This window comes from Bufo gargarizans, chromosome 11 (assembly GCF_014858855.1).
Source record: "Bufo gargarizans isolate SCDJY-AF-19 chromosome 11, ASM1485885v1, whole genome shotgun sequence".
Taxonomy (NCBI): domain Eukaryota; kingdom Metazoa; phylum Chordata; class Amphibia; order Anura; family Bufonidae; genus Bufo; species Bufo gargarizans.
In genome coordinates this window covers 13,728,857-13,751,597 of record NC_058090.1, presented here as the reverse complement: position 1 = coordinate 13,751,597, position 22,741 = coordinate 13,728,857, and the positions used below count along the sequence as shown (strand labels likewise).

At 45.8% G+C, this 22,741-nt stretch overlaps 1 protein-coding gene across 4 annotated transcripts in view; it reads right to left on the bottom strand.

Annotated features, from left to right (window-relative positions):
* LOC122922075 (NMDA receptor synaptonuclear signaling and neuronal migration factor-like) overlaps positions 1–22,741 on the bottom strand; it is a 51,641-nt gene that overhangs the window by 20,444 nt on the left and 8,456 nt on the right. For 2 of the 4 annotated variants that reach the window (XM_044272532.1, XM_044272529.1), the window contains exons 2-5: positions 12,037–12,098; positions 1,378–1,860; positions 879–954; positions 60–65 (exon numbers count right to left, since the gene is read on the bottom strand). In XM_044272532.1, the coding sequence (XP_044128467.1) occupies positions 60–65; positions 879–954; positions 1,378–1,860; positions 12,037–12,098 (627 nt within the window). The remainder of the gene's footprint in view (positions 1–59; positions 66–878; positions 955–1,377; positions 1,861–12,036; positions 12,099–22,741) is intronic. The other 2 variants (XM_044272531.1, XM_044272530.1) reach the window with 2 other exon arrangements.

Below are 22,741 nucleotides of genomic sequence, written 5' to 3'. Positions count from 1 at the left end.
CTACGACTACCGGTAGATGGTCACAAGACACACATGGTGCATTTCTGCCGGATACTTACGAGATACTGATCACAGCGACCGGATAGGAGGAAGAGAAAAAGTAACATTTAAGTGTCATTCATTTCTATGTATGACTATGGTGTGATATATATATACAACCCCATAAACTGAGGCCCACCCTTGAACCCCCCGAGTGCAGACCGCCTGGATAATCCAGGAACATATGGGATCTACAGATTTCAATAGTCATTACACAGATTTCAGCGCAGGAGCTCATAGTCCTGCCTTGTTTGCATTACAAGTTCTTACTTAGTAGAACTTATTTTTCCCACCAAAGCAATATTCTAATTCCTCCACCGAGGAGCCGTTTATTGGCATAATGAGAGGAAAAACTCCGGTTTGCTGACTGTCCTCAGAGATCCTGATTTGTGAAAGCAGCAAAAAGCGTAAAGCCTCAGGATATTAATCCTTGTCAGGTAGCGCTGGGGGGAGGCTGCAGCACGCGGGAGATGCTGACGAGGGCAGGTTTATCTACAGGACCAGGTTAGTCTCATTCTGTCAGCATCCATAGATCAGCACATGAATTGAATCTCTGTGTCAGCTCACTGGTCCAGACACAGGTGGATCTAAAAAAAAAAAAAGCCTGCAGTGGCTGACAGCGGCCAAGGGCAAACTTAACCAAGTCAAGGAGATGTATGTGATTTCTTGTTTTTTTACAACGGGTCGTCCTAGGAGCGAGCATCGTACGGTGCTCACAGCCGTCGGAGACTGTCAGATCTGAATAAGCTTTTCGTCCTCTTCCCCCCCCCCCCCCCCCTCCATGCTAGAAAACTTAGCAAAAAAAGTAGGACGAGGTGATTGAATGGGACATTACTCACGCTTGCATAGTTGTGGTGGCAGTCTGAAAGGTGAAGAGATTTTCCTTGGGGAACCAGGTCCGGGTAGGAACTTCATCTGCCCAAAAGGGGGAAAAATTAGGTTGAAGTGCAAAATTATAAATTGAATTACAAAAAAGATTACAGTGTATCATTGTGTCTATGCTATTGTGTCACACCCAAGTGTGTAACTGTAGTTATAGGGGTGCAGAGGTCACACCTAGGCCCTGAGGTGTCTCTGCCACATGGAAGGACCAAATGGTAGATGGTGGAGTCCTGTTAACGATTTTGCTTTAAGCTGAGCCTTTGGGCACACCCTTTGTAAATGTTTGTATAGCAATAGTGGATAACTGGCGAGATCCCTGGACGGGACTACCTTCTACAGATGTGGCATGAAACCCAATACCGACCAACGTAACTATAACTGCCTTCACTTTTCTGGGGTAAGATGGGAAATGATGACCATTTGAGTGGTCAGGACCACCTATAGACTGTGACTCACCAGATACTCTATCGATGCTGTACATACGTTCCAGCTTTTTCTTGCGCCATCCAGACTCGTTGGATTGATGTTGCTCTAGATCAAATGAGTGCTGTGCTGGCACAGTGAGTTTGGCACAATTCGGGCACTCTTTGGAGTTCTGTCGGCTCCCTGACCAACTTTTAGAAGGCCTTGTGATGTTGTGAGCACTGCCTGAGTTTTGCAGGGGATGATGATGATGATGGGAGTGATGGTGGTGATGTCTTTCGCCCTGCTCGGTCTTCATCACCACCAGCTCCATGCTGTCACTCTCGTGGTCGGACAACATCGGCCTCTCTCCGGAGATTGTGTACACATGAGGCTTTGGTCCGTCACTGGTCAACTTCTCCCCGCGTTCCTCAGAGAAGCTTCGTTCCAACTTGCTGTCAGAGATAGCAGAGAGACGACGCTTGTTCTGAGAGGCTTGGAGCATTTCTGGTGAATCTTCTTGGACAAGGAGGTGGTCTGTGGAAACCGAGAAGACAAAGAAGATGTCTAAAGAATCTGATCGGTAAAAATATTGTTAAAACTTACATTTTTATGCCCAATTACACAGTTGAGTCCCATGACTGACCACTTCCTACTTTTGACATTGGCAGTAGCTCATGAAGGAAGTCAGTGTTCTGAGCTGGCTTGGTGGGTATATAAGGTGTGATAGGCTGTCTGCACACATATCCCTCAGTGGGTATATAAGGTGTGTAATAGGCTGTCTGCACACATATCCCTCGGTGGGTATATGGGGTGTGTTATAGGCTGTCTGCACACATATCCCTCGGTGGGTATATAAGGTGTGTGATAGGCTGTCTGCACACATATCCCTCGGTGGGTATATAAAGTGTGTGATAGGCTGTCTGCACACATATCCCTCGGTGGGTATATAAAGTGTGTGATAGGCTGTCTGGACACATATCCCCCGCTGCCGTCATGGGTAAAAGGGACAATTTATCAGATTAGGGATGATTATTAGATTTCGGGCCCCAGGTGACGGTATTTCTGAGATTGCGCAGTTTTTAAACAGTTTTCATGCTGCTATGGTGAAATTGTATCATGGGTGGACAGATAGCACCATTGTGAATAAGCAATGTTCAAACTGCGGAGCACGACATGCCTTTGATGTGAGAGGTGAATGTCGGCTACGAAGCTGTGCGAGGGCAGACCGACATACTACAGGAGAGCAGTTCACCCCAGAATGATCCAGGGGGCTCCCAGACTTGTGTCTTAAACAACAGGTCAGTGAACCCTACTGTGTATGGGGCTCCGAAGCTGATGGACGGTCACTGCACATCTGCTAACCAAGCTGCATCAGCAGCAATGGCAGTATCGGAATTGGACTCCGCTGACTGGTAAAGGGTTGTCTGGTCAGATGAGTCACGTTTTCTGCTTCATGGAACGGATGGACATTGGTGTGTCAAGAGAAAAACCTCCGAGAACAAACCCCCTGCAGCCATTGCTGGAAGAACACAAGCTGGTGGGGGCAGCGTTATGGTTTGGGGTATTTTCTGGACCCATGTGGAAGGCACTCTTAGCTGATTTGGGTATGAATCCATCCTTGCAGATCATGTACACCATGGGTGTCAAACATGCGGCCCGCGGGCCGCATGCGGCCCGCAATGAATATTTTTGCGGCCCGGCAAGTATTTCTGAACATGAGCGCACTGCTATCGGCGCGCTCATGTTCTCTCAGCAGCACGGGGAGAAGGAAGCTGTCCTCCCTCCCCCTGTGCTGCTGCCGCTGCCACCAATGAGAAGAGAGGGGGGGGGGGAGGAGGGGCGGGCGCACTGCGCCACCAATGAGAATAGAAGGGGGGAGGAGGGGCGGGTGCACTGTGCCAACAATGAGAATAGAGGGGGGGGCGCACTGCGCCACCAATGATTGGACTATTTCCACACAGAGCGGCGCCCAGCACTCACCATTAGTCCTGGGTGCCGCTCCGTTCGCCCGCAGTGCCCCATTACTGTCTCCTCTCCTGCTCCACATGCTGCTTACTATCGGAGCGATGGGAGGAGACATCAGCTTCACTAGTGGGCGTTCCTTCTCCCTGCGCTGCGATTGGACAGCGCTACAGCCAGGAAGAAGGAACGCGCACTAGTGAAGCTGATATCTCCTCCCATCGCTCTGATAGTAATCAGCATGTGGAGCAGGAGAGGAGACAGTAATGGAGCACTGCAGTCGAACGAGCGGCGCCCAGGACTAATGGTGAGTGCTGAGACATCGCTGGGCGCCGCTCTGTGTGGCCTGATAGTGAAAGTAGTTTAACACAATACAGGAGGCGGGTGCCGGCAGCAGAATCGCATTGCCGGCACCCTGCCCCTGACAGGGAGCTGCGATCAGAGGCAGTTAACCCCTTAGGTGCCGCACCTGAGGGGTTAACTGCTGATCTGCCAGTACCCGCCTCCTGTATAAAGGGGTAATTTATCATTGGTGGTGCAGTGTGCCCCCCCCCCTCAACCCCCCCATCCCATTAAAATCATTGGTGGCACAGTGCGCCAGCCCCTCTCAACCCCCCCAGTATTGAAATCATTGGTGGCAGTGGCCACAGGGACCTCTCCCCTCCCCCTCATTGGTGGTGCAGTGGCAGCTTCTGATCGGAGCCCCAGCTGTGTAAGCCTGGGGCTCCGATCAGTTACCATGGCAGCCAGGACGCTACAGAAGCCCTGGTTGCCATGGTAACATCCCTGATGCTGTGTGCACAAGGCACAGAGCAGTAGGGACAGTGTGAAGTCCTATTCACCCTGATAGAGCTGAATAGGACAAGGGATGAAAGATCCCAGGTTCTCGCCCCTAAGGCTACTTTCACACTTGCGTTCAGAGCGGATCCGTCTGAGACGGATCCGCTCATATAATGCAGACGGTGGATCCGTTCAGAACGGATCCGTCTGCATTATATTGTAAAAAAAATTCTAACTGTGAAAGTAGCCTGAACGGATCCGTCCAGACTTTTACATTGAAAGTCAATGGGGGACGGATCCGTTTGAAGATTGAGCCATATTGTGTCATCTTCAAACGGATCCGTCCCCATTGACTTACATTGTAAGTCTGGACTGATCCGCACGCCTCCGCACGGCCAGGCGTTTTTTTTTTATGCGGCCCACATAAACTTAAATTTTGTTTTTTTGGCCCATGTTAGCCTTTGAGTTTGACATGCTTGATGTACACCCATACATGCTGATTGTCTTCTCTGGGGAGGATGAAATCCTCCAGCAAGACAATGCAACATGTTATATGGCTAGAAATGTCCAACATTGGTTGGAAGAGTATGACCAAGACGTCCAAGCACTACCCTGGCCCCCTAATTCCCCAGATTTGAACCCAATTGATCATCTATGGGACCACATCGATGGGCGTGTTCGCTCTATGCATCCTCCCTCACACCCGCTCCAGCAGCTGAGGGATGCACTGCAATCAACATGGCTCCACATACCAGTGGCAACCTACCAGGACCTTACCGAGTCACTCCCAGCCTGTCTAGCCGCTGTCCGTGCTGCACACGGCGATTACTCGAGTCGGGATATTAGCTTCTGGTCAGAATAATGGAACTCGACTGTGTAGATAACCTAATTAATATTGAACTTGAAAGGACTTGGTGTCTTGAAAACATTTTATCTGGTGATTGTTGGACGTCTCCATCACAAATGGAAGGTATCATGGAGTAAACAATCGTACTGCAGAATGATACCCATGTAGTGTCTGAATGAGCTCATTTTTGGAGGTTTCTGTTCCTCACCAGTACAGGTAGTGATGAGTTTGCTGGGATTCAGTAAACAAGTTGCATACACACCGCTTCTATTCCTGTTCTATTGTCTGAATTTCTCTATTTCTTCTGTGCCGAGGTCAGCTGCTCCAGGAAGCACAATGCCCGTCCCTCAAGAGCTGGCAATGCTGAAAAGGCTGAATAGGCATGAGCCAGTAGTGGTATTTAAGGCTGCAGCTCAGTTAATTAAAACTGGTCAACCAATAATTAAAACCAGCTTAGGCGCAATGTTCTGCACGCAGCGTTCAAAGCTCCACATGTAGGACTGTGTCTCGAGAGGGAAAGACAATCTCTATTATGTCAGAAATCCCAGTAGAAGCTGCTAAAAGCCAGGATTTATTTCTTATGTGAGATTCGACAGAAGAAAGATTGGACCGACGGAGGCAAAACTGACTCACAGCTGCAGCATATTGTGTACAGCCTTAGGCACCAGTGTTCAAGGAGGCTAGAAAGGGGTTCGGAGGCCAGCAACCTCATTACAGGAGGGCAGGATGGGGTCGCATTGCCAAGAAGGGTTGGAGAAATGGGCTTTATTAGTGACATAGTTACTGTGTAGAAATGTAGCAGAGGTTAATACAATGGATAACATTTGTAATATTTTAATTAGAATTTTTAATGACATTATTTTTAATTAGTTTAGTCTGTTTTTTACGTTTTATACTTTAAATATATTTAATAATTAAAAACTATTAATATACAGTTGCAAGAAAAAGTATGTGAACCCTTTGGATTGATATGGATTTCTGCACAAATTGGTCATAAAATGTGATCTGATCTTCATCTAAGTCACAACAATAGACAATCACAGTCGGCTTAAACTAATAACACACAAAGAGTTAAATGTTACCATGTTGTTATTGAACACACCATGTAAACATTCACAGTGCAGGTGGAAAAAGTATGTGAACCCCTAGACTAATGACATCTCCAAGAGCTAATTGGAGTGAGGTGTCAGCCAACTGGAATCCAGTCAATGAGATGAGATTGGAGGTGTTGGTCACAGCTGCCCTGCCCTATAAAACACACACCAGTTCTGGGTTTGCTTTTCACAAAAAGCATTGCCTGATGTGAATGATGCCTCGCACAAAAGAGCTCTCAGAAGACCTACAATTAAGAATTGTTGACTTGCATAAAGCTGGAAAGGGTTATAAAAGGATCTCCAAAAGCCCTGCTGTTCATCAGTCCACGGTAAGACAAATTGTCTATGAATGGAGGACGTTCAGCACTGCTGCTACTCTCCCTAGGAGCGGCCGTCCTGTAAAGATGACTGCAAGAGCACAGCACAGACTGCTCAATGAGGTGAAGAAGAATCCTAGAGTGTCAGCTAAAGACTTACAGAAGTCTCTGGCATATGCTAACATCCCCGTTAGCGAGTCTACGATATGTAAAACACTAAACAAGGATGGATTTCATGGGAGGATACCACAGAAGAAGCCACTGCTGTCCAAAAAAACACATTGCTGCACGTTTACAGTTTGCACAAGAGCACCTGGATGTTCCACAGCAGTACTGGCAAAATATTCTGTGGACAGATGAAACCAAAGTGGAGTTGTTTGGAAGAAACACACAACACTATGTGTGGAGAAAAAGAGGCACAGCACACCAACCTCAAAACCTCATCCCAACTGTGAGGTATGGTGGTGGGGGCATCATGGCTTGGGGCTGCTTTGCTGCGTCAGGGCCTGGACGGATTGCCATCATCGAAGGAAAAATTTATTCCCAAGTTTATCAAGACATTTTGCAGGAGAACTGAAGGCCATCTGTCCACCAGCTGAAGCTCAACAGAAGATGGGTGCTGCAACAGGACAACGACCCAAAGCATAGAAGTAAATCAACAACATAATGGCTTAAACAGAAGAGAATCCGCCTTCTGGAGTGGCCCAGTCAGAGTCCTGACCTCAACCCGATGGAGATGCTGTGGCATGACCTCAAGAAAGCGATTCACACCAGACATCCCAAGAATATTGCTGAACTGAAACATTCTGTAAAGAGGAATGGTCAAGAATTACCCCTGACCGTTGTGCACGTCTGATCTGCAACTACAGGAAACGTTTGGCTGAAGTTACTGCTGCCAAAGGAGGTTCAACCAGTTATTAAATCCAAGGGTTCACATACTTTTTCCACCTGCACTGTGAATGTTTACATGGTGTGTGCAATACAAACATGGTAACATTTAACTCTTTGTGTGTTATTAGTTTAAGCCGACTGTGATTGTCTATTGTTGTGACTTAGATGAAGATCAGATCACATTTTAAGACCAATTTGTGCAGAAATTCATATCATTCCACAGGGTTCACATACTTTTTCTTGCAACTGTAATGGGTAATAAAACAAAAAAAAAAGTGTTGGTCTAATAAGTGTTTTATATGCAGGACTGTACATATAATAATTTGGACATTCACAATGTGTAGAACAAAAAAACAGGTTGTAAGAGTTTTTACTGTTAGAGCGTTACCACAACAATAAAAAATATTTATCCTCTCACTGCAGCGAATGGCATTTATCATTTAGAGACAGTGAATACAAGGAACTTACTAATGTATTGCGATTCTCCATATTGCCTCCTTTGCTGTCAGGATTCATTTTTCTACGGCATTATACACTGCCCCCTTTAAGCTGACAGAGTAATGACACGGTAACATCTGGGGTAACAAGATACACTGACACTTATGGGAATGGAATCTACTGACACCTGAAGGAATAGGGCACACAGACACTTGCGGGGGAATATGGGACTCACGGACACTTGCGGGGGAATATGGGACTCACGGACACTTGCGGGGGAATATGGGACTCACGGACACTTGCGGGGGAATATGGGACTCACGGACACTTGCGGGGGAATATGGGACTCACGGACACTTGCGGGGGAATATGGGACTCACGGACACTTGCGGGGGAATATGGGACACAAGGACACTTGCGGGGGAATATGGGACGCAAGGACACTTGCGGGGGAATATGGGACGCAAGGACACTTGCGGGGGAATATGGGACTCACGGACACTTGCGGGGGAATATGGGACTCACGGACACTTGCGGGGGAATATGGGACACAAGGACACTTGCGGGGGAATATGGGACGCAAGGACACTTGCGGGGGAATATGGGATTCACGGAAACACGCGGGGGAATATGGGACACAATGACACTTGCGGGGGAATATGGGACGCAAGGACACTTGCGGGGGAATATGGGACGCACGGACACTTGCGGGGGAATATGGGACGCACGGACACTTGCGGGGGAATATGGGATGCACGGACACTTGCGTGGGAATATGGGACGCACGGACACTTGCGGGGGAATATGGGACGCACGGACACTTGCAGGGGAATATGGGACGCACGGACACTTGCGGGGGAATATGGGACGCACGGACACTTGCGGGGGAATATGGGACGCACGGACACTTGCGGGGGAATATGGGACGCACGGACACTTGCGGGGGAATATGGGACGCACGGACACTTGCGGGGGAATATGGGACGCACGGACACTTGCGGGGGAATATGGGACGCACGGACACTTATGGGAATGGGATCTACTCACAGTTGGAGGAATGGGACGCACGGACACTTCGGGGGGCTGGACATACTGATACTTATGAAAATTGGATCTACTGACACTTGGGGGAACGGGATGCACCGACTCTTTGGGGGAATGAGGTGCACAGACACTGGAGGGAAGGGACGCAAGGACACTTTGAAGACGTGGAAGAACACACACTTGGGTGGGACACACTAACACTTTGGGGGGAAGTGCACACAGACGCCAGGTAGATGGGACATATCAACCCCTTACTGTTGTATAATATCTTGCTCAGCACCAGGGGCGAATTGCCCATAGACCTTACAGGGAAATTTCCCTGTGAACCGCTGCCCAGGGGGCTGCCTGGGCCCTCCTCACAGGCGGCCAGTGGAAATTTTGGGAGACGTATATTGTGCTGCTGGCAGTATGTATTTGGTGTGGTATAATGTGCCACAATATGGTATTGATGGCCCTGCCTTCCATCAGTTTGGACCCAACTACAAAATGGGGCCACTTTAAGTATTTTTTCCAGGGCCACTTTAAGTTCCCAGTCCGCTCCAGCTCAGCACAATACATTAAGGGGGAATTTATCATGAGGGTAATCTCTGAAGTCAGTGCTGCTTAAGTCTGTGCCGTAGTACTTTGCACCAAATTTATCAAATATTACAAGGTGTTTGTTACATTTGGTTCATCTTTAAACCCAACACTTTTGTCTAGAAACGTCACTCCAGTTTTTCTACATCACCCTTGTACATAGCTAGATACGAAGTTTTACCAGCCACTTTTTAAAACTAGAGTGTGTGTTTGTAAAATTCCCAATTCACTAAATTTTTGCGCAAGGGACCCAAAAAGTCGCAAAAGCACCTATTTTGCAATTTCTATGAAGCCATAATTCTGGAGCGCAGGGCGAGATACATTCCTCCCTTTACTGGCATCTTTAATACATGATATTTCGTTTCTTGCTGACTCCACCTGAAAATGACAGTAACTCATTCACGTTTAGCTCAAACAAGATCACTACAGATAATATCCTGCCTTTGTGTACATTTGGCCTCTGAGACGTCGCTTTTCCCCCTTTTCTTTGGAAGAACGCCTTTTTCCTGGCATGGCACATCATCTGCGCGGATGCCAAGATAACTGAATACCACACAAGCCCAAATTTCCAGAAAAAGACATTAATAAGAGACAAGTCCTTCAAGGTCACAGCAACAATGCACTATTAAGAAAGTGATGAATAATGAAACTTATAAGACACCTAAACAGGATGCAAACGACTAGAAAAGTCTTCTCTAAACTTACAGGGTCCAACATGTCCATAATGGTAGTCTCAAAAACAAGTATTTGTCGCTCACCCCCACTGCTTACAGCCATCGCTGCCTACAAAGTGCTTTGTGGAACATAAAATTGCAAGTTTACATCCTGAGAGATCATGCAGCCTTTTGTGTTCTGTACAGAACGCGCAGGGCAGGAGCAAATTAACTTTTCTGAGACCTAATTACTTGTTTCAATCACTAAAGGGAGCATGTTGCTGAGATGGGAGCCTGCCGGGTAGGTGGATAATGAGATAAACAGATCAAAGTAATTAGTTTCAATAAATGTTTTTTTTATATATATACATACAGATGCTCCCTGTTGGAGTATCGAGCACCCCATGCAAAAGTATAAAGGGTTGCCAGGCTACGGGTAAATCAGAATAGAGCTTAGCAGCTGGTGTACTGTTAGAGAGATGTAATACTGGTGTCTAGATCTGCAGTGTCACCTTGCACTTTCTGGTCCCCATTGCTTTTTTTTTTTAAAGCAGTGCTGATCAAAATGGCAGTGTTGTTCGCATTCATCGGCTACATGCCAGTTTAGTTTACAATATTACTAATATAATACTGCCCTACTATACAAGGCTATAACTACTATAATCCTGCTCCTATTTGCAAGAATATAGCTACTATAATACTGCCTCCTATGTAAAAGAATATAACTACTATAATACTGCCTCCTATGTAAAAGAATATAACTACTATAATACTGCTCCTATGTAAAAGAATATAACTACTATAATACTGCTCCTATGTACAAGAATATAACTACTATAATACTGCTCCTATGTACAGGAATATAACTACTATAATACTGCTCCTATGTAAAAGAATATAACTACTATAATACTGCTCCTATGTAAAAGAATATAACTACTATAATACTGCTCCTATGTACAAGAATATAACTACTATAATACCGCCTCCTATGTACAGGAATATAACTACTATAATACTGCCTCCTATGTACAAGAATATAACTACTACAATACTGCCTCCTATGTACAAGAATATAACTACTATAATACTGCCTCCTATGTACAAGAATATAACTGCTATAATACTGCCTCCTATGTACAAGAATATAACTACTATAATACTACTCCTATGTACAAGAATATAACTACTATAACACTGCTCCTATGTACAAGAATATAACTACTATAATACTACTCCTATGTACAGGAATATAACTACTATAATACTGCTCCTATGTATAAGAATATAACTACTATAATACTGCTCCTATGTACAAGTATATAACTACTATAATACTGCCTCCTATGTACAAGAATATAACTACTATAATACTGCTCCTATGTACAAGAATATAACTACTATAATACTGCCTCCTATGTACAAGAATATAACTACTATAATACTGCTCCTATGTACAAGAATATAACTACTATAATACTGCTCCTATGTACAAGAATATAACTACTATAATACTGCTCCTATGTACAATAATATAACTACTATAATACTGCCTCCTATGTATAAGAATATAACTACTATAATACTGCTCCTATGTATAAGAATATAACTACTATAATACTGCTCCTATGTATAAGAATATAACTACTATAATACTGCTCCTATGTACAGGAATATAACTACTATAATACTGCTCCTATGTACAAGAATATAACTACTATAATACTGCTCCTATGTACAGGAATATAACTACTATAATACTGCCTCCTATGTACAAGAATATAACTACTATATTACTGCCTCCTATGTACAATAATATAACGACTATAATACTGCCTCTTATGTACAATATTAGATGTTTTGATACGCGTGTTAATAATAGGGTGGCACATGTTACCTCATACATTAGTCGAATTATACATTTGTATGAAAATTACCCAACTTAATATTCTTATACCTCCACTGGATAAAACAGAATTTGATGTGGACGGTAAAGATTTAGCAGCATGTCCTGAGTGGTGACTTTACAGACCCTGAATTATTATATGGAAATATCTGATATTAATAGGCATGGGACTATTAACACATAATGAGGTGAAGCGCGGTCTTACCTGAGCCGTTCTGGCTGTCCGGATGAGTCTGTGACAAGTATTCTCCAAAGGCCCTTGCTGCTCTTAAAAAGAAAGAGAGAGAATACAGTATGTCACAATCCGTCTACATATAACATCACTGATACATGCAACATAAGCACAAACAGCAGTATATAAAAGGGGGAAAATTATAGGAATACACTGCAATACCAGGCATGGCCTCCGGACAATAAAAAAAACGCTGTTTAGTTCAACTACTGACACAGAGAATGAGACACAGAAACATCTAAACCTTTCAATTGGGTTGCAGGAAGTTGAGGCATCAATTTAAAGGTTAATGTACACCTTTGGTGACATTTTGTTTTAATGACTGCATTTTACCATTTTGGGCTAAAAATCTTTTTTTTAATTGGTCTTTATTAAAAATGTTAAGCCGTTTCTGAGATACAAGAGTTAAAAAATCAGTTTGTTTGCAGCCTCTGAGTTTCTGTTTTCTTTGAATCCCATCATTTGATGGCTCATGTGTAGCTCTTATCTCTGATATCCTGACCTCATAAACAATTATATAAGTCATATTCTTATCAGTTTAAGAAGAATTAAGCTGTAATAAGCATCAGGAGATCAGAAATAAGAGCTACACATGAGCTGTCAGATGACGAGATTTAAAGAAAACAGAAACTGACAGCCTGCACACTGATTTTTAGGTAGGTCATCAATTGTTATATCCTTGTTATAAACCTTGAAGGGATTGTCTAGGATCAGAAAAACATGGCTGCTTTCTTCTAGAAACGGCATCACACCTGTCCATTGGTTGTGTCTGGTACTGCAGCTCAGCTGTATTAAAGTAACTGGGATTAAGCTGCAATATTGTACCCAACCAGTGGACTGGTGTGGTGCTGTTTTTGGAAGAAAGCCACCATGTTTTTCTAAACCTGGACAACCCTCGAGTTTGTCTTCACCAGACCTACAGGTGCCTAGAATCATGTCCTGTTGTACAAAATGAGTCTGTAGAAGATGGACATTTGGAGATGTATGTGCAGGAGAAGCTCCAGGGCCGGACATGGTAATACACATGTATAGGCGTGTGTATGTGGCAGGAGTGGGAAATAGCTGCGTGTCTGTGCTTATAATGATGTCACCTTTGTGATTAAATAATTACAAAGCAGCAGGGACACAACTGTAATTACTCGCACTTCTACCGCCTCACCATGGAGGTCTGAATAATGTAATGCCGTCATACATAATGAAGCTCGGATGGCTACAAAGCCCTGTGCTGTGTCAGAAATGTGCGACCGCGGGGCCCCTCAGGAATGTCACTTCTCTACGCTGTGCTGCAGATACCAATGAATATCTAACCACGAAATATACCGTATATATTAAAGGGATTGTCAGAGTTAGTTTTTTGTTCTTTGTATGTTTCTAACTAATCTAATGTAACAGCTTTACCATGCACTTACTGCATCTGTAGTGGCTCCTTTCTCAGATGTCACTGAGGGTCACATGACCTGTGATGTCAGCTTCTCTCCCTGCTCTGATGAAGTTTCCTGCACAAGCCTGAGAGAGCAGCTATGTGTCTGTACACCAGACCTCACTGTGCTGGCCATGCCCCCCTGCACTGGGAGCTGCTGCTGTCTTCCCCTAGTCTCCCTCCCACTGGATACTTCAGGAAAGATTAACCCCTTTAGGAGCCCAGACTCAATGCTGAAAGCTTTACTGATGAAAGCTTACTGAGTAGCTGCAGGCAGTGAGGAGGCAAATGCTGGGCAGAAATTGTTGCATGTAAAAAAAGGGCCAGAAGAGAACCAGGGAAATGAGTAAATATACATTTTTTTTTAATGTTTAATTTATATATTGCTGCCCATCAGATTTACAGTGCTATATATTTTTTTCATAACTCGGACAACCCCTTTAACAGGGTGAAAACCAGCAGTACCCGATGGTATACAAGAGAAAGGAGGCCATCAACAAAGAAAACCTAATGAAATGATATCAATATAGAATGGCGGCTTTATATCTCCATGCTCAGCTTCCGTCTTTTGCTACAATCTTGTCATAAGGTCATAGGGAACGGTATTATAGTAGTTATATTCTTGTACATAGGAGCAGTATTATAGTAGTTATATTCTTGTACATAGGAGGCAGTATTATAGTAGTTATATTCTTGTACATAGGAGGCAGTATTATAGTAGTTATATTCTTGTACATAGGAGGCAGTATTATAGTAGTTATATTCTTGTACATAGGAGCAGTATTATAGTAGTTATATTCTTGTACATAGGAGCAGTATTATAGTAGTTATATTCTTGTACATAGGAGCAGTATTATAGTAGTTATATTCCTGTACATAGGAGCAGTATTATAGTAGTTATATTCTTGTACATAGTATGGGGAATGGCTCTGGTAGGCAGGTTAGTGGACTCAGTATAGAGGCAAAGGACCAGGTTGTAAATCACTCTTCAGTGTTTATTCACACTTATAACATAACACAACAGTCACTTTTCAGACTTGGTGCTTGTTCATACCCATAAAAACAAAATAAAGTTCACCTGGTATCCGGGGTGTCATATCACACCCGGCTGAATGTTCAGCCTCAGAAAGTCCACTTGCAGGCTTTAAGGCGGCCTGCTCGCCTGACAAACGGCCTTCAGACTTCAGCACAGAGATCGCCAGAGCTCCACTGTCAGAGGGAGGTAATCCACACCACCTGACAGTGCTGGCTGTTTTTTTTTTATAAGCCTGCCAAGACCCGGCCTGGCACGTGGGGAGTAGTTACCCACCCAGCACTTTGACTACTCCCAGTAAGAGCCGTCCCGGATCAGCTATTTACAGCCATACTAAATAGCAAAGTGTCAATCAGAATTAGCTGCCGCTGACACAAGAAAGTACCAGCTCTTACTTCACTGACGCCAGAAGCCTTGGTGACACATACCTACCATCAATGACGACCCCTTGTACCTTCCTACAATAGGAGCAGTATTATAGTAGATATATTCTTGTACATAGGAGCAGTATTATAGTAGTTATATTCTTGCACATAGGAGCAGTATTATAGTAGTTATATTCTTGTACATAGGAGGCAGTATAATAGTAGTTATAGTCTTGTACATAGGAGCAGTATTATAGTAGTTATAGTCTTGTACACAGGAGGCAGTATTATAGTAGGTATATGCTTGTACATAGGAGCAGTATTATGGTAGTTATATTCTTGTACATAGGAGCAGTATTATAGTAGTTATATTCTTGTACATAGGAACAGTATTATAGTAGTTATATTCTTGTACACAGGAGGCAGTATTATAGTAGTTATATTCTAGTACAGGCATGCTCAATCTGCGGTCCTCCAGCTGTTGCAAAACTACAACTCCCAGCATGCATGAACAGCCTACAGCAGGGCATGGTGAGAGTTGTAGTTTTACAACAGCTGGAGGGCTGCAGGTTGAGCATCCCTGTTCTAGTACATAGGAATTGTATTATAGTAGTTATATTCTTGTACATAGGAGCAGTATTATAGTAGTTATATTCTTGTACATAGGAGCAGTATTATAGTAGTTATATTCTTGTACATAGGAGCAGTATTATAGTAGTTATATTCTTGTACATAGGAGCAGTATTATAGTAGTTATATTCTTGTACATAGGAGCAGTATTATAGTAGTTATATTCTTGTACATAGGAGGTAGTATTATAGTAGTTATATTCTTGTACATAGGAGCAGTATTATAGTAGTTATATTCTTGTACACAGGAGGCAGTATTATAGTAGTTATATTCTTGTACATAGGGAGCAGTATTATAGTAGTTATATTCTTGTACATGGGAGGCAGTATTATAGTAGTTATATTCTTGTACATAGGAGCAGTATTATAGTAGTTATATTCTTGTACATAGGAGCAGTATTATAGTAGTTATATTCTTGTACATAGGAGGCAGTATTATAGTAGTTATATTCTTGTACATAGGAGGCAGTATTATAGTAGTTATATTCTTGTACATAGGAGGCAGTATTATAGTACTTATAGTCTTGTATATAGGAGCAGTATTATAGTAGTTATATTCTTGAACATAGGAGCAGTATTATAGTAGTTATATTCTTGTACATAGGAGGCAGTATTATAGTAGTTATATTCTTGTACATAGAAGCAGTATTATACTAGTTTTACATCAAGACACGGAGGCTCATGTTGCTATCTCCTTCTTTACTTTCCACCAATAGCAGCAAAGAAGAAATTTACATAATCATAACAATAAAGGACCCTCCCCCTGACAGATCCTATAATAAGCAGTGTCCTCTTCATCAACTTCCTCTTTCTTTGCTGCTCCACCAAAAGATAAGTAACATCTATGCTTTGTCTATTGCTGTGATTGAGGGGTTGATCTCTGAGCTTTTGTGGCTTTTGTTGATTGGGTTTTTTGTCTCCCCTGGCCCTTGTTTTTGTCATTGGGGCCTGTGGATTATTTCTGCTCCACTGAACCCCCGTTTTCTCCTGCTTTGGGGGGTCTTCCCCCCCCCCCTCCTTTTTATTCCCCTATTTTAGTACGCCCTGCGTTCGTGCCGGTTTTTCTCCCGGTTGCGGGTGACGTCCGGCGACTCGCCCTTGTCACTGGCCTGCTTGCTGCGGCCTGGACCTGCGTCCGGTGGTGCTCCCTCTCCCTCTTACCTCTCTCCCTGCGTTCCACAGTATTGCGCCGCTCCGGCGCTGGTCTCTGCTTGTTTCCCGCGGCCGCGAGATCTCGGCGGCCATTTTGGGTTTCCTCCCGCGCATGCGCTCGCGGGATTTTCGGATCGGCACCTTCACCGGACAGCAGCGTCTCTCTCCCTGCGGCTCCTGGGGTGATTAACCCCTCTCTAGGTAGTTTTAGGTTCAGGGAAACTCTCCTTTGCCCTTTATTAGGCTCCCTCTAGCCCCATAGAGCGCCCTAGCGTGATTTGTTTTATTTTCAAATTATGTCTTCTGACCGATCCCCATCCGGGCCTACCCCACCCCCATCTGGGGACCCCGGTAGGGCTGATGTGAACTTACAGGCCATAGAATTGCAGCGCTCTGTGTCTAGCGCAATCATTGAGGCCATGGGATCCATGTCATCCATGATATCCCAAACAATATCTCAGGCCTTATCTGCCCATGCTCCTGGCCCCTCTAGTCTGACGCCTGTAACTCATCCGCAGCCTGCCGCTGGTGATACTCCTTCTGTACAGGAGAAACGGACCGGTGTGATCTCAGCCACCATTGATAGCGCGCATAGATCGCGCAAAAGAGCCTTGCTGCGCCAGGCAGAAAGGGTGCGTACATGGAAATGTGCTAGAGCACAAAACAATGATATAGAATCAGAGTTGGATTCTGAGGCGGAGGCTAACGCGGAGGTGAGCGGCCGTTCTGAGGAGGAAATGGATTATGACATCCCTGGCTCTGCTGACCCTGTGCTTTCCACCTCTGGGTCTGTGGGTCCTGCCACCACCGCCCCTAGTGCGGCGCCTTCCCTGGTGGATCCCTCTGGCAACCCCTTATTTGACCCTGATGCCCTTCACCACCCTAGGTCATCAGAATGGCTGCCAACGGCTCACGTGAGCACCTATCTGGAGCACTGGGTGCGCCGTCCTCTCAGTAAAGAGGCGCGCAGTAAGCTTAGGTCCGAATGTCCCAGACCGTTAGTGCCAAGCAAGGTCTGTGAGACGCCTTCGGTGGATCTGAAGATGACCCAGTTCCTGGCCAAAACCGGCTGGAATCCCCGTAAGGGGTTAGATTCGGCGCTGAGGAGTTGCCAGGACAAGCTCATAGACATCTTTGGTCCTCTGGCCAAAATTTTTGAGATGGCCGAATCGGCCAGAATTGACGGCTCTCCAATAGACCCGGAGGAGCTTTCTGGGTGGATACAGAGAGCCATCTGTATCGCGGGCAGCTCTAACTCATCCCTGGCCATTGAACGGCGTAAAGCCATACTTTTTAAGATCGACCCGAAACTGGCTAATCTGGCTCTTACCGAGGCAGGAAAGGACGCTAATGGTCTACTTTTTGGGGACTCCTTTATCAAGGACCTCGGTAGATATGTGGGGGCATTTACGGCGCTGGACAAGGCCCAATCCTCCATGTTCCGGGGTCGGGTCTCCACCAGGGCCGGCAGTGGTAGGGGCCGTCTGTCCGGCCGTTCCGCATTCCAAGCCCGCAGTTCGGGCAGAGGCTCCTATTCGCAAGGACGACCTTTCCAGGAGCAGAGAAGTCCTCCTCCTCCATTTTTCCCGGCCAGAGGCGGCCAATGGCGATCAAGGTCGTTTCGAGGAAACCAGAACCCTCGCAAATCCTTTGGTAAGTCTATCTCCAGTGGGGACTTCTTTGGATCCTTGTGTCGGGGGCAGACTCCGTCATTATTCCCATGTTTGGTCCACGGTTACGTCAGACCCAGGGGTGCTGACTACGGTGAAGGGGTTTCACATAGAGGTCACGGAATCCCCAGGGCTCATCCTTCCTCCCCCGCCAACCACACGGGGAACTCATAGACATCGAGCTCCGGTCCCTTTTCCAAAAGAGGGCAATAGAGAGGGCTCCCCCTACCTCCGGGGGTGTCCTCAGCAGCATTTTTCTAGTCCAGAAAAAGGGCGGCCAGATGCGTCCAGTGATAAATCTCCGCGCCCTGAACTCTGTGGTGCGATATCGCCATTTCAAAATGGAGGGGATCCACCTCCTGCGGGACTTATTAGTTCCAGGGGACTGGATGGTAAAATTGGACCTCAAGGATGCGTACCTGACTGTCCCGATTTCCGCGGCATCCAGAGATCTCCTGCGTTTCCGTTGGGGGGACGAAGTGTGGCGTTTCACGTGCCTCCCGTTCGGCCTGTCGTCAGCGCCTTGGTGCTTTACCAAACTGTTGCGTCCGGTCATGGCCTGGCTGCGGTGTCGGGGTGTGCGTCTAATCGTCTATCTGGACGACATCCTCGTTATGCATCAATGTCAGTCGACGCTGCTGCAACACCTTCAGTGGACCTCACAACTCTTGACAGACCTGGGTTTCCTGCTGAACCCCGAGAAGTCGATCCTCACGCCATCTCGTCAGATGGAGTTCCTGGGCTTTACAGTGGACTCGGTTTCGGAGTCCCTCAGCCTCCCGATGGCGAAATTGCGGGCGATCCGCAAGGAGTTGAGACACGCTCTCGCGGCTACCTCCCTGTCGCTGCGCCATCTGGCCCGCATCATTGGCCTGTTGGCGTCTTCGATCCAAGCGGTGTTCCCGGCGCCTCTCTACTATCGGGCTCTACAACGACTGAAGATCGCCCATCTTCGAGCCGGTGCCACCTTTGCGGATCTGGTGGTCATGGATCAGGAGGCTCGGGAGGAGCTCCGTTGGTGGATAGAGAACTTGGAGGCGTGGAACGGCAGAGCGATCTTCGGTTTCCAACCGGATTTCGTGGTGGAATCGGACGCGAGTCTCAAGGGCTGGGGTGCCCACTGCCAAGGCATTTCCACGGGTGGTCGATGGTCAGAGGAGGAGAGCCGTCTTCACATCAACGCGTTGGAACTTCTGGCGGGTTCGTTCGCAATCCGGAGTTTCTCCAATGGCATGGCCCATGCGTGTATCCGTTTGCGCATGGACAATGTGTCGGCGGTCCGCTATGTCAATCACCTGGGCGGCACTCAGTCGGCTACTTTGGCTCGCCTCGCAAAGGAATTCTGGTCCTACTGTCTTTCCAGGGACCTCATGGTGCAGGCGGAATATCTCCCGGGTCTTCACAACTACAGAGCGGATTGGAGCTCCCGGTACTTCACGGACGGCAGCGACTGGAGGCTCGCTCCAGAGACGTTCTGCTCGATTTCGGCCATCTGGGGCCCTTGCACCATAGACCTCTTTGCGTCGCGGCTCAATACCCACCTTCCCAGGTTCTTCAGCTGGCGCCCGGATCCGGAAGCGGAGGCGGTGGATGCGTTTCTCCAGAACTGGACTTCGGCTCTACACTATGCGTTTCCGCCCTTTGCCATGATCCCGAGGATGCTGCTTCAGACTCGTCGTCAGATGGCGGAGTTGGTAGTGGTGGTCCCCTTCTGGGGGACTCAGGCCTGGTACCCGATGCTCCTGGAACTCCTGGTGGATGTACCTCTCCTCCTCCCGGTTCGGACGGATCTCCTCCTGGGCCCTCTGGGCGTGCCCCACCCCCTACTGGTCGACGGATCCCTTCAGCTTCTGGCGTGCCGGATCTCGGGACTCCCGGAGAGGTCGAGGGAGTTTCGGAGGCGACTAGACGCCTCCTGGATAACGCTTGGGCTCCCGGCACCCGAAAATCTTACCGGGCAGCTTGGCGATCTTGGGTTATCTGGTGCGTGGAACGGAACCTTGATCCCGTTTCGGCGCCTGTGACCCATTTATTGCAGTTCCTTACGTCTCTTTTTGAGGCGGGAAAGGCGTATCGGACCATTAATCTGTTCCGTTCGGCGATTTCTTCGACCCACCTGGGTTTTGATGGTGTTCCGGCGGGTCAGCACCCTTTGGTGTCGCGCTTGCTGCGTGGGTCTCGTTTGGCTCGGCCTCCTCGGCCGCGCTTCACTTCCACTTGGGACGTTTCGCTAGTCCTCTCTTTCCTCACTGCGTGGCCTGAGAACGCGTCTCTTTCCCTCCGTCAGCTTTCGGCCAAGTTGTTGACCCTCTTTTGCCTTATTTCCTGTAAGCGGGTTTCTGACGTCAGGGCTCTGGACCATGATGCTCGGTCCTTTTCTCCTGAGGGCGTCACCTTTAACATTACGCGGCGCACCAAGACCAATGTTCGGTCTGTCTCTTTTCCCTGTTTCCCGTCTTCCCCGGCGCTATGCCCTGTGGCTTGCTTGCGTGAATATGAGTTGCGCACTCGAGCTCACCGCTCTGTGGCCGTTCCACAGTTGTTCCTCTCTATTCGCCATCCTTTTGGCCCTGTGTCTAGCCCCACTTTGGCGCGCTGGATGAAGTGGGTCATGTCCCTTGCTGGGATTGATACAACGGTCTTTACCGCTCATTCGGCCAGGGGCGCGGCTGCCACCGCCCTGGCGGTTTCGGGGGCTCGTTTGGAGGACATTTTGCGTTTGGCGGATTGGTCTAGGGCCTCCACATTTCGGGACTTTTATTTCCGACCGCCTCCTCATGTGTTCTCCTCCATTATTGGTCAACTTTGAACTTGCAATATGAGCCTCCGTGTCTTGATGTAAAACTAAATGATTTTCCTATTTCATGACGTAAAGTCATAGTTTTATTAAAGACACGGAGGCGAGTATTGCCCGCCCTGGATATTTCTCCTGCCCGCCCTTTTTTGTGGGGTGTTATTGTTGGACTGTTTACATTGTCTTTAGTTGATATTTATATATATTTGATGTATATCATGTATTATTTATTGTCCTATGTTTTTCACCGACCTGGCTGTGTGCTTCTGTTTCCAGGGTCGTTTTTCGTTCATTACCTGACCCGTTTCTTACACTGGCTATATTGTTTGCTCTGTTTCAGGCTGAATTCTCCACGGTGTGTGGTCTGTTCCATGGTTCCAGGTTTCCTGAGGTGTTAGCCCGGTTGGCTTGATTCTGCTGTTCGTGGATCCCGTTGGTTGCAGTTCTCGGGTCCAGTTCCGGTTCCTGTTACAGTTGCAGTTGGTGTCGCGGTTGTCAAGAAAGAGGAAGTTGATGAAGAGGACACTGCTTATTATAGGATCTATCAGGGGAGGGGCCTTTATTGTTATGATTATGTAAATTTCTTCTTTGCTGCTATTGGTGGAAAGTAAAGAAGGAGAAAGCAATACTCGCCTCCGTGTCTTTAATAAAACTATGACTTTACGTCATGAAATAGGAAAATCATTTAGTTATATTCTTGGACATAGGAGGCAGTATTATAGTAGTTATATTCATGTACATTGGGAAGCAGTATTATAGTAGTTATATCCTTGTACATAGGAGCAGTATTATAGTAGTTATATTCTTCTACATAGGAGCAGTATTATAGTAGTTATATTCTTGTACATAGGAGCAGTATTATAGTAGTTATATTCTTGTACATAGGAGCAGTATTATAGTAGTTATATTCTTGTACATAGGAGCAGTATTATAGCAGTTATATTCTTGTACATAGGAGGCAGTATTATAGTAGTTATATTCTTGTACATAGGAGCAGTATTATAGTAGTTATATTCTTGTACATAGGAGGCAGTATTATAGTAGTTATATTCTTGTACATAGGAGGCAGTATTATAGTAGTTATATTCTTGTACATAGGAGCAGTATTATAGTAGTTATATTCTTGTACATAGGAGGCAGTATTATAGTAGTTATACTCTTGTACAAAGGAGCAGTATTATAGTAGTTATATTCTTGGACATAGGAGGCAGTATTATAGTAGTTATATTCATGTACATTGGGAAGCAGTATTATAGTAGTTATATTCTTGTACATAGGAGCAGTATTATAGTAGATATATTCTTGTACACAGGGGGCAGTATTATAGTAGTTATATTCTTGTACATAGGGGGCAGTATTATAGTAGTTATATTCTTGTACATAGGATCGGTATTATAGTAGTTATATTCTTGTACATAGGAGCAGTATTATAGTAGTTATATTCTTGTACATAGGAGCAGTATTATAGTAGTTATATTCTTGTACATAGGAGCAGTATTATAGTAGTTATATTCTTGTACATAGGAGCAGTATTATAATAGTTATATTCTTGTACATAGGAGCAGTATTATAGTAGTTATATTCTTGTACATAGGAGGCAGTATTATAGTAGTTA